Source organism: Manacus candei, unplaced genomic scaffold, assembly GCF_025592945.1.
Source record: "Manacus candei isolate 608988 ecotype Guabito, Panama unplaced genomic scaffold, ASM2559294v1 h1tg000031l, whole genome shotgun sequence".
In the NCBI taxonomy this organism is placed as follows: domain Eukaryota; kingdom Metazoa; phylum Chordata; class Aves; order Passeriformes; family Pipridae; genus Manacus; species Manacus candei.
Window position 1 is genome coordinate 494,493 of NW_026138079.1, and position 15,417 is coordinate 509,909.

Sequence of the window (15,417 nt, forward strand, 5' to 3'; positions counted from 1 at the left end):
CATGGCACCAAATCTCCTATTGCAGAGCAACAGGTTCCTGCCCCAGCCCTAAATACTCATCCACCTCCTGCAGGTCTCAGTGCAGGGACTCTGCTCTGCAGGGATCAGGAGATGTTTTTCTGCCTCCCACACCAATCCCACAGGGAGCTCTGCATCTCCCCAGCTCTTTAAGGTGCAATTAGAAAGAGAAGGAGGCAGTTTTTAACCCCCTTGGTGCCAGTGACCTCCCAGACACGGCTGTGCTTCGTCCCGTTTGGTACCTGATTTCTTGCAGTTCATTTGGAGGAGACATAAGAGTGATCAAAGAATCATGGAATGGTTTGGGTTGGAAGGGTCCTGAAAGATCCTCTAGTTCCAACCCCCTGCCATGGGCAGAGATACCTTCCACAAGACCAGAATCCCAGGATCCCTGGGGTTGGAAAAGCCCTCCCAGCCCATGGATCCCCCCTGTGCCCCATCCCCACCTTGTCCCCCAGCCCAGAGCACTGAGTGCCACGGCCAGGCCTTCCTGGGACACCTCCAGGGCTGGGCACTCCAAACCTCCCTGGGCAGCCCCTGCCAAGGCCTCCCCACCCTTTCCAGCAGGAAATTCCTCCTCCTGTCCCACCTGAGCCTCCCTTGGCACAGCCTGAGGCCGTTCCCTCTCCTCCTGTCCCTTGTTCCCTGGCAGCAGAGCCCGACCCCCCCCAGCTCCCCCCTCCTGTCAGGGGGTTGCAGAGCCAGAAGGTCCCCCCTGAGCCTCCTTTTCTCCAGGCTGAGCCCCCCCAGCTCCCTCAGCCCCTCCTGCTGCTCCAGCCCCTTCCCAGCTCCCTCAGCTGCTCCTCACAGGGCTGGGAAACAGCCCCTTCCCCAGCTCCGTTCCCTTCTCTGGGCTGTTCAAGGTTAAATCTGGGTTTATTTACTGGGTTTGCAATTAACACTGCTGCAGTATGAATTATTAATGCTTATTAATGCTTTCCAAACAACAACAACCTCGCCCTTCTCTGCTCTATTGAGGAGAGGACAGGACAGGACAGGACAGGACAGGACAGGACAGGACAGGACAGGAGAGGACCTGTAGGTCATCCCCCTGGATACCCTCCAGATCTCCAACTGCTCCAGCCCCACGTGTGTCCTCCTTGCTTCCATTGCCACCTCCAGGCTCCTGTGACTCCCAGTCCTCCCCCACCGCTCCCATCCTGCCTTTCCCTCCCTCTCCTGGTCCCAACCCTTCCCTTGTCAGTCCCTTCTGCAGGTGCCCCTGACTCTTTCCTGGCCCTCCTGGAGCCAGCTGGGCCCAGCTAAGCTGGACCATCCCCAGCTCTGCTCTGGCCCTGCTCAGGGAGGAGACACGGGCTGGGGCCCTGCTCTGGTTGGGGTTTTCCTTCTGCTGCAGGAGAGGTGAGCTGGGGCCTCAGCAATGGACCTTCCAGACAGAAAGTGTTTGCCACAGCTGTTGGCAAACACAAATGCTGAGGGAGAAGCCATGTTCCCTTTGTTCCCCAGCAAACTCCACGACTGAAGTTTGGGAAACAAGAAGAGAGCAAGTTTTCCTCTGTACCCAGGAGAAATCCATCAGGCCTTCGTGCTCCGAGGCTCCATTAACTCTCCAAGAAATAAATTAGTAGGAAATACAATACAGCATTTTCTGGGAGGTTCATTCGTTTTTCTTTATTAATTTTTCTCTCAGCACAAAAGGAAAAAAAAAAAAGCAACATATGGGGAATGAGCAGGAGCTGTTTCTCAATGCCACAGCTGCCTCAAAAGGGTTTAGACCCAGAATTCAAAAAATTCATTCACATTTCCCAAATCACATTAGGCAGGTACAGATTGTTTTCATTTCTATGAATTCATCTTTTTTTACCCTTCTAAGCTCTAATAAACCAGAATATGCCAAAAATGACAGGGGGCAAAATTGCCTCGAAGTCCCAGATGGCAACTGCTTGTAACTCACCTAAATGAAAACTATTTATTTTCAAATGAAATGGGGTTTAATACAGCAGAAAAGGTTATACCAAGACGTGTTTTGTGGACACTGAAGCAGTACCAGCACAGACTGCAAAAAGGGCACCCAATTTACTCTCAATGTTTGTTGGCAATTGGAAGAAACTGCACCAAACTCCACCAAATGTTGCTGCCACTTGGGGCCCCGACGCAGAGCAGTGACTTTGGGCAGGGCCCTCTGGAAGTCCTGGAAAAGTGAGGAACCCCTGGGAGCAGCACTGGGACCTGTCCTGTGTCCTGGAGAGTCAGTCCTAGGAGGGAGCTGGGGGGGCTCAGCCTGGAGAAAAGGAGGCTCAGGGGTGACCTTCTGGCTCTGCAACCCCCTGACAGGAGGGGGGAGCCGGGGGGGGTCGGGCTCTGCTGCCAGGGAACAAGGGACAGGAGGAGAGGGAACGGCCTCCAGCTGTGCCAGGGGAGGCTCAGGTGGGACAGGAGGAGGAATTTCCTGCTGGAAAGGGTGGTCAGGCCTTGGCAGGGGCTGCCCAGGGAGGTTTGGAGTGCCCAGCCCTGGAGGTGTCCCAGGAAGGCCTGGCCGTGGCACTCAGTGCTCTGGGCTGGGGGACAAGGTGGGCATGGGGCACAGGGGGGATCCATGGGCTGGGAGGGCTTTTCCAGCCCCAGGGATCCTGGGATTCTGTGACACTGATGGAGACATCAGGGTTCAAGGGCACGTGGGCCTCCTGCTGTACTGCAGATGAACCTGGTTTACAGCCCCCAGTGCTGCTCTGGTCATCTGGGAGGGCTCCTGCTCTGCAGGGCTTTGTGCTCTTGGGCAGAGAAAACCACAGGGTTCAAATCAGAGCTCACACACCCCTGGCACCTCTAAAGAACCCCAAAGAAACAGATTTATTTTTAAAATGACAAAAATCATTAGGGCAAAACCTAGAAGTGATCACCCTTCACCTCTGTGATTCTTTGTAAAATCCTACTGTACAACATCCCTTCCCAGGTTCTTTAGCCTTTCCCAAAATATGAAGCAGTGTCTCCATCCTTGGAGATATTCAAAAGCTGTCTGGACACTGTCCTGGGTAACCCACTGCCCTGCTGACCCTGCTTGATCTGGGAGGTTGGACCTTCAGAGAAGATGAACTTCAGAGGTGCCACCAACCTCAACCATCCCTTGACTCTGTGGTGGCACGAAAATAAATGCAGTTTGCTCTCAGTCCTTCTTCATAATTCCTAAGTCTTGCTGATTTTCATTGTACTAACAGAGCTTTGTTGTAGTGGCCTACAGGTAGGAAAGTCATGAGAACAAGGAGAGCAAAGGCTGTTGGGTTCTCTGTTTCCTGGCAACACCCATGAAGTATTAAAAAAATTCAAAAGCTGAAGATTTTGAACTTAATTCATGACTTCTTAGGTATTCCCAGTGTGGAGTCAAAGGTATGAAACACCTTTGATTTGGAAATGAAACTTCCTTCAGCTTGGAATTATAATTGACATTTATAACTTGCTTATTTTTTTTCCCTGAGATGATGCTGTTTTATTGAATATAATTAAAAAGGAGCACAGGTCACTGGGAAGTTCTGTCACCGACACGGATCAGACTCAAGATCCTCCTCTGAATCTGCTTGGTCCTCACCCCGTAGATGATGGGGTTGAGCACGGCGGGCACCAGGATGTAGATGTTCCCCATGGTGACGTGGACCAGCGGGGCCAGGTCCCTCCCGAACCTGTGCACCACGGACAGCCCGATGAGGGGCACGTAGAAGGCCAGGACCACGCAGATGTGGGCGATGCAGGTGCTGAACACCTTGAGCCGCTCCCGCCAGGCCGCCAGGCGCAGCACAGCCTTGAGGATGAGGAGGTAGGAGAGGCAGATGAGGACGGCGTCCAGCCCCATGACCAGCAGGATGGCGGCCAGGCCGTACACCACGCTGGGGGTGGTGTTGGCGCAGGCCAGGTTCATCACGTCCTGGTGCAGGCAGAAGGAGTGGGACAGGGCGCGGGACCCGCAGAAGGGCAGGGGCAGCAGGAGCAGGGGCAGGGGCAGGAAGAAGAGCACGGCCCTGGCCACGGCGGCCAGCCCGACGCGGGCGGCGGCGGCGTTGGTGAGCACGGCGGCGTGGCGCAGCGGGTGGCAGATGGCCACGTAGCGGTCCACGGCCATGGCCAGCAGCACCGTGGACTCGACGGCCGACAGGGCGTGGATGAGGAACATCTGCAGCAGGCAGGCGCCGAAGCCGATCTCCCGGCTGCCGAGCCAGTAGAAGGCGAGGACGCGCGGCACGGTGGAGGTGGCCAGCGCCAGGTCGATGGCGGCCAGCATGCAGAGGAGCAGGTACACGGGCGCGTGCAGGCCGGGCTCCAGCCGCACCGCCAGCAGCACCGCCCCGTTCCCCGCCACGGCCACGGCGTAGGCCCCGCACAGCAGCGCGGCCACCCCGGCCTGGGCCCCCTCCGGGCCCGGCAGCGCCGCCAGCACGAAGGACGGGCGCAGCTCAGAGCCGTTGGCGAAGGGCATGGCCCACGCCGGGGGTGACACTCATGCTATGCCGGGCACTCCTGCAAGGCAAACACAGACAGCGCCTCAGAGACCCTTCCCGTGGCTCTGCGTCCCACGGGATGGTCACACAGGGCGAGCAGCTCCTCTCCCAGTCCCACACCCCACCGTGGCCGGGTGCAACAACACCCGCAGTGACAAAATGCTGCCATTTGAGCTCGAACAGGAACTGCCTGAGTTCTCTTAATGGGCAGAATAGCATAAAACCAACATTTCACATAATTAACCCCTCAGCTGAACTTGTTTTCTTTTCATTTTAAAGGGAAAAATTAAAAATAAAAATAAAAAACCAACGGAATTTCAGTGTTTCCTGTAAAACTTCAGTTCTGCTTGATTTCTTCCATGTGTGCTGCAGTGCCCTGTCAGAAATGTGCTAAGCTGGTGGTGCTGCCTCCCACGGCCCAGCCCTCCCCAGAACTGCACACGGGCACAGGCAGAATCGGCTATCTTAACTTTTTTTTTTGCACATACAAATTTGACTTTCAGCCTGAAAACACGTATGGAAAAATCAGAATATCTGTAGAAAAAGAAAATAATCACATTGTTCACCTTGTTCTGTATCTGCAGATTTTCTAGAAGGGCTGTGATCCAAAGGAAATGGCCACGAAGGTCTGTAAAAACCTTTGCTTTGGGTGCTTTTCTATCCCCAGGCACCAAGTCGGTACCTGGCTGTACCAGTGGCAGAACAAACCCACCATCCCCCTGCCCTGGAGGGACAGCACAAGATTAAGTGCATAACCTGAGCCTTCTGGTTATTCCTTTTGTGCCCAATCCGTGTAAATCATGGATGCAAAGCGGGTTTACGACAAGCTCTGCAGGTTATTAATGCAATTATTTGATGAGTGACGTGGGGTTTGAAACCGTGGGGGTTTTACTGTGGTGAAGCCCTAAAATAGCATTGCTTTGTTCCCCTGATGTGGGGCTTTTCCATCTTGGATCTGTAGCAAATAAGACTCATATTGTAGCTTTTTATACCCAGTTTACTCACGGCGTGGGTGGACTGGTGCTGTCACTGTGCCCACAGGGAGGGCACTGGCAGCCCAGCCCTGGCATTAAGAAGAACAAGGAGCCTCACCAGTCACCAACAGGTACCTGAGGCAACTCACCTGCCAGCCCTGGAGGGCAATTACAGCCCGAGTCCCACTGGACAACCCCTGCCCTCCCATTGCCTTCCCAGGGAATGGGGCTGTGAGACAGGCACTGAAACAGTCCCTGAGGCTGCAGTTTGGCTCTGGTTCTTTGGCATCAACAAATGTGTCCCTGTTTTCAGAAGTGACTCGTGATTTGGGATTGCTGGTGGGATGAGAACCAGGTGCTGTGAGGGCCTGGCTTTCTGTAGAGATAAAACTGGATATACTGTTAAAAGGCAGATTACCTGTCTCTAAAAACACCAGTAAATGCATGTTTATTTTCCTGAGGGGATCCAAGAGCAGCACAGCAGCTCCTCTCAGTAAATCACAGTCACAGAGTCATTTAGGTTGGAAAAGACCTCCAAGATCATCAAGCCCAACCTTTGACACCTTGCCACAGAACCACAGAATGGGTTGGGTTGGGAGGGACCTCAAAGCCCACCCAGTGCCACCCCTGCCATGGGCAGGACACCTTCCACCAGTCCAGGTTGCTCCAAGCCCCATCCAACCTGGCCTTGGACACTTCCAGGGATCCAGGGGCAGCCACAGCTTCTCTGGGCAACCTGGGCCAGGGCCTCCCCACCCTCCCAGCCAGGAATTCCTTCCCAATATCCCATCTAACCCTGCCCTCTGACAGTTTGAAGTCATTTCCCCTTGTCCTGTCCCTCCAGGCCCTTATCAAAAGTCCCTCTCCAGCTCTCCTGGAGCCCCTTTAGGCCCTGCAAGGGGCTCTCAGGTCTCCCTGGAGCCTTCTCTTCTCCAGGTGAACCCCCCCAGCTCTCTCAGCCTATTTTCTCCTTCTTTCTTCTCCTCCTCCTCGTTCTCCCATTCTCCCTTCCTCTTCCCCATCTTTATCTCTCTCATTCCTGCTTCATGGTGCTCTCCAGCTGTGCTGACAGATGTGCTGACACACCCCCCACACCCTCCCTGTCCCCCACAAACGTTTTCTTACTGTGGCAGAGGCTCCTGGGGCTGGGGCTGTGTTGGAGAACGGCTGCAGTGAGGAAGCACAGACACCCAGGGAGGAACTCTGCAACTCTGCTCAGGCTGGGAGCAATCTCAGAATCTCCTCAGTATTCTGAATCATTGTTCTCAGAACCCTGTGTGAGGATGGCCCAAGCCAGGCAACCCTCCAGCAAAGCCCTTTCCTGCTGAAGTCGCTCCCTTATGTGACTCCTGCAGGCTCCAGGTTACACTGCACATGCTGGAGCAGAGTTGTCCCCTTTGGTGCTGTCCCAGTGCCAGCAGGACCTGCCCCCGAGGACCTGCTGTGCCAGGCAGAGCTAAGGGGGCTGTCACTGAACACCCTGGGACACTCAGTGAGATAATGAGCACAACACAGAGCAAGCAGTGGCCTGGGAACCCTCCCCTCAGGAATCTTCCCTGCTCTCTCTCTGGGTTTTTTTTAATGGAGATGTTTCTGCATTATTTTTTCTCTCCATTCCAGCTACTGTTTGGACGGAGCAGAAAAGAAAGACACTAATCTGGGCTGGTCTGAGGGGGAAGTGCCCAATGTCAGGCAGAGACAGGCCAGTTTGGGTGTGGGGTCCTGTCCCAGCACCTTCTGCTGCTTCCCCTTCCAAGGTGACCCCTGGCCATTGCTTCCACCATGGCCAAGACTGGACAAAATACGGCTTAAAATGAACAAAAATACAGCTCCATGATTTGGAGGAGTGAAATATTTACAACTGGCCGTGGCACTCAGTGCTCTGGGCTGGGGGACAGGGTGGGCACCGGGCATAGACAGGGTGGACTCCATGGGCTGGGAGGGCTTTTCCAGCCTCAGTGATTCTGGGACTCTGTTCCATGATTTTGGGGCTTTTCCAGCCTCATTGATTCTGGGACTCTGTTCCATGATTTTGGGGCATTTTATTCTGTCTGTGGGAGGCCACAATCCAGGAGGACCATGAACTCTCTGCACATCTGGCTCAGACCCAGCCCACAGCAGAGCAGCTGCTGGGACACACTGTCCCCTCCCTGACTTCTCCTCCTGCCATCCCTCCGAGGGGCACAGCCAGCACAGCACACCTCAGCTGGAAGGCTGTAGGACGTGGTCCTTTGTGTCAGGAGTTTTAGCCCTTCCTATGATGTCTTTGAGTCCCCTTTATTTCAATAAGAGCTTCCAGCCCCACCAGACCCTCAGGCCCATCCCAAATCACACTTAACTCACACAGTCCTGTTTATCTACAGCACATTCTGAAGATTTTAAGCAACTCCAACCTAATATCTTAGGCAAAAAAGGCTTCATCAAGTTCTGTGACCTTTCACAACGAATTGATGTGTTTTATTGAAGATGCTGCTCACACACATGACATTTAATGCAAAACAGTGACTGGGATATTAATTAGACTTGGCAAGATTGAGGGCCTCAAAGACATCCAAAAGAGATGGAAAAGAGTTGTTTCCATCCCTGTGGATGGACATGTGTTGTGGTTTAACCCCAGGCAACAGCCAAGCCCCAGCAACCCCTTGGTCACTGCCCCACCAGTGGGGTGAGGGAGAGAACTGGAGTGGGGACAGCTGGATAACCAGTGGGTTGGGATAAAGGCACTTTACTAGGGAAAGCAAAAGCCACACACACAAGCAAGGCAAAACAAGGAATTAATTCCTCTTCCATGGGCAGCAGGTGTTCAGCTCCTCCAGGACAGCAGGGCCCTCTCACGTGTAACAGAGACTTGGGTAGGCAAAGAGCATCAGCCCAAATGTCCCCCCCTTCCTCCTTCTCCCCCACCCTTCACATACTGGGCACATTGTCCTATGGTCTGGAATATCCCCTGGCTCAGTTGGGGCCACCTGTCCCAGCTGTGTTTCCTCCAAACTTCCCACACCCCCAGCCCACCCATCTCCCCAGCGGGGCTGTACCAGGGGCAGGAAAGGCCTTGGCTCTGGGTGAGCTCAGCACTGACAAAACCATCTCTGTGTTCTCAGCCCTGTGTTCAGCACAAAACAAACACAGCCCCACACCAGCCCCTGTGACTAAATTAACTCAACCCCTGCCCCAAGCAGCACAACACAGCACTTCAGAGATGGATGGAGGCTGAGAGTGCCCAGGTCCCCTGAGCAGGACCTGGCCAGAACTGCTCTGTGCTCAGCCTCTGGACTGAGCTGCACCCTGGGGGATGTTTCCAGCTGAACAGCCAAGGGCTGGGACAGCCAGGGTGGCTCCCAGCTCCCGGCCCAAGCCCTGTCCTGTGGAGTTTGCTGCTGTGGCAGGTGGGGAGGGGACAATGACCCCATGCAAGGGTCTCTCAGTGAAGGTCACACCCTGTTATCTGCTACGAGTTTGTCTCACATGTGATAGAGGTTCCTCGATTCCCCCCCATGACTTGGAAAGACAAAGTCATGCAGCCCATGTTTCTTTAATTGTCTCACTCTCACTGGGGTTCCATTAATGCTCAGGGTGTTCACAGGCTGCTGGAAGGGATGAAGGCATCGTGCTGGGACACAACAGGGAAGGTCACAGCTCTGGGTTGGGAGACAGCATCTGAGTGGATCTGCAGCTCTTTCCTCTGGCAGTGACCTGCTGTGTGCATGGAGCACCAAGGAACCAGCCCACCAGCTCTGAGAGAAACCAGTCCAAGAGCTCTGACCAAGACACCAGTCCAGCAGCTCTGACCAAGAGACCAGTCCAGCAGCTCTGACCAAGACACCAGTCCAAGAACTCTGACCAAGAGACCAGTCCAGCAGCTCTGACCAAGAGACCAGTCCAGCAGCTCTGACCAAGACGCCAGTCCAAGAACTCTGACCAAGAGACCAGTCCAGCAGCTCTGACCAAGACACCAGTCCAAGAGCTGTGACCAAGATGCCAGTCCAGTAGCTATGACCAAGAAAGCAGTGAACCAGCTCTGACCAAGAAATCAGTCTGCTGTCCCTGACTGAGAAACCAGTCCAGCAGCACTCTGTGGCAGAGCTGGTGGGGGAAGCTACCAGTCAGCCCCACTGGTCCTGCGCAGGGCCCTGAGCAGAGCCTCGCGGATGTGGCTGGATTTGATGCTGTAGATGACGGGGTTCAGGGCGGGGGGGATGAGGAGGTAGGTGTAGGCCACCAAAGTGTTCACCAGAGGGGGAACGTTCCTCCCAAAGCGGTGGATCATGGAGAGGCCGATCATGGGGATGAAGAACACCAGGACAGCACAGATGTGGGACACACACGTGTTCAGGGCCTTGAGACACTCCTCCTTGGTTGCGAGGCTGACGACGGTTTTGATGATGAGGATGTAGGACAGCACGATGAAGATGAAGTCCATCCCCACCGTGGACAAGAGAATGATCATGCCATAGAAGACATTGACCTTTATATCTGCACACGCCAGGTTCATGATGTCGGGGTGGAAGCAGAAGGAGTGGGACAGCTCCGTCTTCCCGCAGTAGGTCAGTCTCTTGAGCAGGAAGGGAATGGGAAGGAGGGAGACCATCCCCCTGAGCACGATGGCCAGGCCTATCTTTGTGACAGTGGCCTTGGTCAGGATGGAGGGGTGTCTCAGGGGGCGGGAGATGGCAATGAAGCGGTCGAAGGCCATGGCCAGGAGCACGGAGGACTCGATGAAGGACAGGATGTGGATGAAGTACATCTGGGCGAGGCAGGCGTCGAAGCCGATGCTGCGCAGGTTGAACCAGAAGAGCCCCAGCGTGGTGGGCAGGGTGCACAGCGCCAGGCCCAGGTCGGTGACCGCCAGCATGCACAGGAAGTAGTACATTGGCTCGTGGAGGCTTTGGGTCCTCCTGATGATGAACAGGATCATGCAGTTCCCCAAGAGAGCAGTGAGGTAGAGAGCACAGAAAGGGATGGAGATCCAGGGGTGAAGGGCTTCCAGGCCTGGGATGCCCAGCATGAGGAAAGCTGAAGGCTGATGGAAGGAGCCATTGAACTCCCACGTGGCACGTGAGTCCTGCTCCATCCCAGCTCAGCTCTTGCATGGACTAGACCTAAAACACACCAACAACACAAACTCCAGGTAGTCGGACTCTGCACTGAATAGAGAAGCTGCACATCCCTCCACCTCCCCTCCAACCTGAGCGGGCACCACGTGCTGTTTGGACACTGGCACAGCTGCCACAGTGTCAAATATGACTGCACTCCTGTTTATCCATTAAACCCTAGAATGAAGGAAATGGATGGACATTTTTTCTTGAAAAAAAAAATAAAAACTTCAGAATGGAAGAGAAAACCTTCCTAGTGAGCAACACTGCTCCACAGTCATCCCCAAATTCCAGAGTTTGAGATGCTTTGTTGAGTGTGCAAATGCCTTTTCTGTGATCATCCCAGCCAAGACCAAGCTGCTAAGCTAAGACTTCTTTTTGATGACAACTGGGTGAAAAAAATGGTGACATTTTAACTCTGATACTTCTTATTTAGGAATCAACCTTGGAAACAAATGCAAAATTTCTTGACCCTGGCCCAGGTTGCCCAGAGAAGCTGTGGCTGCCCCTGGATCCCTGGGAGTGTCCAAGGCCAGGTTGGACGGGGCTTGGAGCACCCTGGGCTGGTGGAAGGTGTCCCTGCCCATGGCAGGGGGTGAGACTGGATGGGCTTTGAGGTCCCTTCCATCCCAAATAATTCTGGGGTTCCAAGATGTAAAATGTACCAGAGAATCAGACACTCAGCCCCTCCTGCTCTCAGCTCAGAAGATGGGCCCCATGGGAAGGAGGATTTGCAGTGGCTCTCACACCCAAGCTGTTGCTCCTTTCACAATCCTACTGTGGTGTGCAGAGAGATGAGCAGAACCCCACCTGGGTGGTGCCTGTGAATTTATCACTAACAAGCAAACACAAGGCAAAGCACAAGATGTTGCAGGTTCAGAGCCCTGGGGAGGGTCCAGGGAAAGTCTCTGGGTCTGGATTGGAGGGCAGGGGGGTGTGGGAAATGGTGGGGGTTTTACACAGGGATCAAGAGTAGGAGGTGAGTGAAGCCTTTATGGAAATCCAGCAGTGTCTGCTCTGGGGGGTTTAGCAGGAGCCCGCTGGGATGGGTGGGGTTGGAGCAGTGCTCTGGAGTAAGAGACCAAGGAGAAAGGCTTGTTCAGCTTGGAGAAGGGAAGATGTGCAGGGATTCACCACCAGCTTTCCCCTGCCTCCTGGGAGGCACCAAGGAGGCTGCATCAGGCTCTTCAGAGCAGAGCATGGCAGGAGGATGAGAGACAACAGGTATAAGTTGAAACAAGGGGGGTTTAGACTGGATAAAATGAGAAATGTTTCCCCATCAAGCACTGGAGCAGGTTGTCCAGAGGCTGCACATCTCCATCCTGAGAAGTTTTCAAGACCCAACTGGTCAAAGCCACGAACAGCCCTGTCTGACCTCACAGCTGGCCCTGTCTGGAGGCTGATGTTGGACTAGAGATCTTCTGAAGTGTCTCCAACCTGAATTATCCAGCACACCTCTGAGCCTCACACATTCCAGGTTCCTACACTTATGTGACAAAGCGCCCAGCAGAGATGCTGGAGAGGCTGTCGGGGTCCCCAAGCCCCCTCAGTGACAGAAGGACTCGCTGGGTGGGTGGAAGAAAGCAGCAAATGTGCAAAACAAGAGCTAATTAAAGGAAAAGAGTATTTGTGGCTTCAGTCTTTCTGCACCTTGTGTAGGATGTGAAACATGCAGGTCACAGAGGGCCTGATCTGAGAGCCAGGGGGTTAAATGGAACACAGCTCATCTTTGAATAACACACAGCTCTTCCATGACGCATTTATTAGGGCCCTAATATGATTTTGCTTCATTAGAGTCTCAGTTTGAGAGTCTAACGTGACAATAAATCCCAAAGCTTAGCAAGGACAAACGTCTTCCTGCTCCAGGGCAAAAGCAACATGTAAATTATGGGAACTGGGGAAAATCCTAAGTCATTTACTTTCCTCCAGGCAGGGCAAAGACACTCCTTGGTATCAGGAATCACCTTGACCTGCAGCCCTTCTGTGCCAGGAGCTGAGGGCACAATCACAGCCCTTCTTCAGGAGAGCCTTGGGGGTGGCTCAGACGTGGGTGGGTGGAACTGGATGGGCTTTGAGGTCCCTCCAACCCAACCATTCCATGATTCCGTGATCTGAGCAGTGACATCAACCTGCCAACTCCTGCAGTTCAGGCTCATCTGGGGGCTGGGTTAAAAACCTAAGAAATTCAAAAAAACTCCAGGCCTGTGTGTCTGCCTGACTGATCCCAAGAGCAGCTCCAAGAGCAGCTTCTGGCAGGGGTCCAGAGCTCTCAAAGACACTGAGATGCAACAGTTTTCCAGGAATACGGAGGCGGATAAAGGGGAGATGCTGTTGGAGTACAGTGGGAAAGAAAGGACCGGTGAGAACTCCCTGGGTCTGTAGGGGAGGCTCCTCCTACAAGAAAACCCCCACTTGAACCTGACTTTGTCAGACACCAGCAACTCCACCACGCTACAGAAGTTACCCCGAAATAGGATTTATTCACTCTGCTCCTCTCTGAACTGCTCTGGTTTGTTATGTGCTCCAACATGGATCCCACTCCAAGGTGGTTTTACCCCTCCACGCTTTATGTGTGTCTATAAATGCTATAGATAAATATATACACATATAACTGTAAGAAAGATAAACAGCCACACATGCTCGTTCATGTGTGTGTACAGTTACATGTGTATAGATAACACAGCACAACCCATGGGACACACATCTCTTACAGAGTCACACAGTGACAACCAGTTAGGTCAGAAAAGATCTCCCAGCAGACTATCATGGGGTGGCAATTGCACCTTCCTCACTGCAGCCAAGCCCTGAGGAGGAAGCAAACCTCCAGTTCCTGGAGGATATCAAGTGAAAGATTCCTGGCAGCCCCTGGGAGGTGACTGTGGCATCCTGCCACAGAGAGGGGGCTGTGCCCCTGCTCAGTGCCCGAGGTGTTGCTGCTCCCCAGGACCACCCCAGCCTGCCCGGGGGAAGGGGTCAGGCACCAAGGCAGAAGCTTCATGAAGGACATGGAGCTGTCCCTGCTTTTCCAGCCCTCAAAAGCCACCTCCTGATTTCCTGCCTGTCCCCGGCCCTGATTTTCACCAGTAACTCAAAGCACTGGTGCTTTAAGGGTTCTTGTCAGCGTAGGCAGGAGCAGAGCCTTGGGAGCCGGGACCGGGGAGGATGGGACTCAGAAATCTGCTCCTTTCCCAAGAGGAGCCGTTGCTATTTTCACAACGGCACCGCTGCCAACTCAAGCAACGAGCGAGGGCTCGGCAAAGGGGCTCTGGGGACGCGACACCCACGGAGCCCGATTCCTGTCGGCTTCAGAGGCGAGGGCAGGGCCGTGCCGTTCCCACCGCCCGAGGCTGGCAGAGCAGGGGGGCTCAGCACAGAGCCCTCGGCACCGCTCGGCCCGACCCGCCCCGACGAGGTTCCGTCCACCCGCCCGGCCCCGCACATCCCTCCCGGAGGGTCCCTCGGACCTGCCGAGCGGCACCCCGGCCACACACCCCCCCCGAGCCGGTGCCCCCCGAGCCGGTGCCCCCCGAGCCGCGGAGGGACGGGCAGCGCTGCCCGCCCGTGGCACTCACCGAGGGGGTCCGGGGGCTCTGGGCCGGCACGGGCAGCGCGGCCCCGGCGCGATGCTGAGGCAGGACCCGAATCCCCGGCCCCGGCCGGGAGGGCAGCGCTTATAACACCCCCGGGCCAATGGGCCGGGCCGAGCGCGGCGCTGGGACGGCGAGGGACGGGACCGATCCCTCCAGGCTGCGAGGGACGGGACTCGGACTCATCCCTCCCGGCTGTGAGGGACGGGACTCGGACTCATCCCTCCCGGCTGCGAGGGACGGGACTCGGACTCATCCCTCCCGGCTGTGATGCTCTCCCAGCGGGCAGGATCGTCTCCCGGTACTTTATTGGGCGACACGGCCCCTGTGATTTATGGCTGGCACGGCTGCAGCCACCGTGCTGGCAACGCACGTCGTTTTTATTGGGGGAATAAATCCCCGGAGGAGATAACCATAAAGTTCGTGAGAGGAGCGTTTGCAGCCCCGCTCCGAGGGAATGACAGAGGGGAAGCTCTGGCTATCCCCGCCTGACCGGTGAGACGCGGAATGTTTAATTAAAACCATAACGTGTTGCACAATAAAGCCAAACTGGATGGTACAAAGGCAAACACAGCCCCGGGAGCGGGTGTCCCTCACTGCGTGGGTGTCTCCTGGCAAGGCTTATCTTTGCCACCTCAGCTCTGGGGGGAAACTGCCTTTAACCCCCATTTCTGTGCCTGAGCCAGGAGAGCAAATGGGTTTGTGAAGAAGAGAAAATGCAGCCTCTGGCCCTCAGAGGCACTTCTGCACTTGTAAAGCCTTCTGTGCTGGGGCACTGCCCTCCGTGTTCACCTGTAAATTCACACAGTCCCAGGATCCCTGGGGCTGGAAAAGCCCTCCCAGCCCATGGATCCCCCTGTGCCCCATCCCCACCTTGTCCCCAGCCCAGAGCACTGAGTGCCACGGCCAGGCCTTCCTGGGACACCTCCAGGGCTGGGCACTCCAAACCTCCCTGGGCAGCCCCTGACAAGGCCTGACCACCCTTTCCAGCAGGAAATTCCTCCTCCTGTCCAACCTGAGCCTCCCCTGGCACAGCTGGAGGCCGTTCCCTCTCCTCCTGTCCCTTGTTCCCTGGCAGCAGAGCCTGATTCCTCCCTGGCTCCTCTGAGGGAGTTTGAGAGAGAAGGGAAAGGGAAAGGGAAAGGGAAAGGGAAAGGGAAAGGGAAAGGAAAGGAAAGGAAAGGAAAGGAAAGGAAAGGAAAGGAAAGGAAAGGAAAGGAAAGGAAAGGAAAGGAAAGGAAAGGAAAGGAAAGGAAAGGAAAGGAAAGGAAAGGAAAGGAAAGGAAAGGAAAGGAAA

The 15,417-nt window shown here is 54.9% G+C and overlaps 2 protein-coding genes across 3 annotated transcripts; both read right to left on the reverse strand.

Annotated features, from left to right (window-relative positions):
* Positions 1-3,493: 3,493 nt before the first annotated feature.
* LOC127472676 (olfactory receptor 51E2-like) lies at positions 3,494-14,228 on the reverse strand. Its single transcript, XM_051791257.1, has 2 exons — positions 14,106-14,228; positions 3,494-4,485 (listed from the first exon to the last, which is right to left on the reverse strand). The coding sequence occupies exon 2, from the start codon at positions 4,442-4,444 to the stop codon at positions 3,494-3,496; it is 951 nt and encodes a 316-aa protein (XP_051647217.1). The 5' UTR covers positions 4,445-4,485; positions 14,106-14,228.
* On the reverse strand, positions 8,809-14,225 carry LOC127472674 (olfactory receptor 51G2-like). Of its 2 annotated transcripts, none has more exons than XM_051791255.1 (2): positions 11,199-11,281; positions 8,809-10,539 (listed from the first exon to the last, which is right to left on the reverse strand). In XM_051791255.1, the coding sequence occupies exon 2, from the start codon at positions 10,509-10,511 to the stop codon at positions 9,537-9,539; it is 975 nt and encodes a 324-aa protein (XP_051647215.1). In that variant the 5' UTR covers positions 10,512-10,539; positions 11,199-11,281; the 3' UTR covers positions 8,809-9,536. The 2 variants fall into 2 exon arrangements, with proteins under 2 accessions (XP_051647215.1, XP_051647214.1); XM_051791254.1 differs by lacking the exon at positions 11,199-11,281 and adding an exon at positions 14,106-14,225 and having other exon boundaries at positions 8,900-10,539.
* Positions 14,229-15,417: the final 1,189 nt, after the last annotated feature.

Excerpts from the sequence above, each read along its gene's own strand:
- LOC127472674 (XM_051791255.1), bottom strand. The coding sequence starts at position 10,511 with ATGGAGCAGGACTCACGTGCCACGTGGGAGTTCAATGGCTCCTTCCAT.
- LOC127472676 (XM_051791257.1), bottom strand. The coding sequence starts at position 4,444 with ATGCCCTTCGCCAACGGCTCTGAGCTGCGCCCGTCCTTCGTGCTGGCG.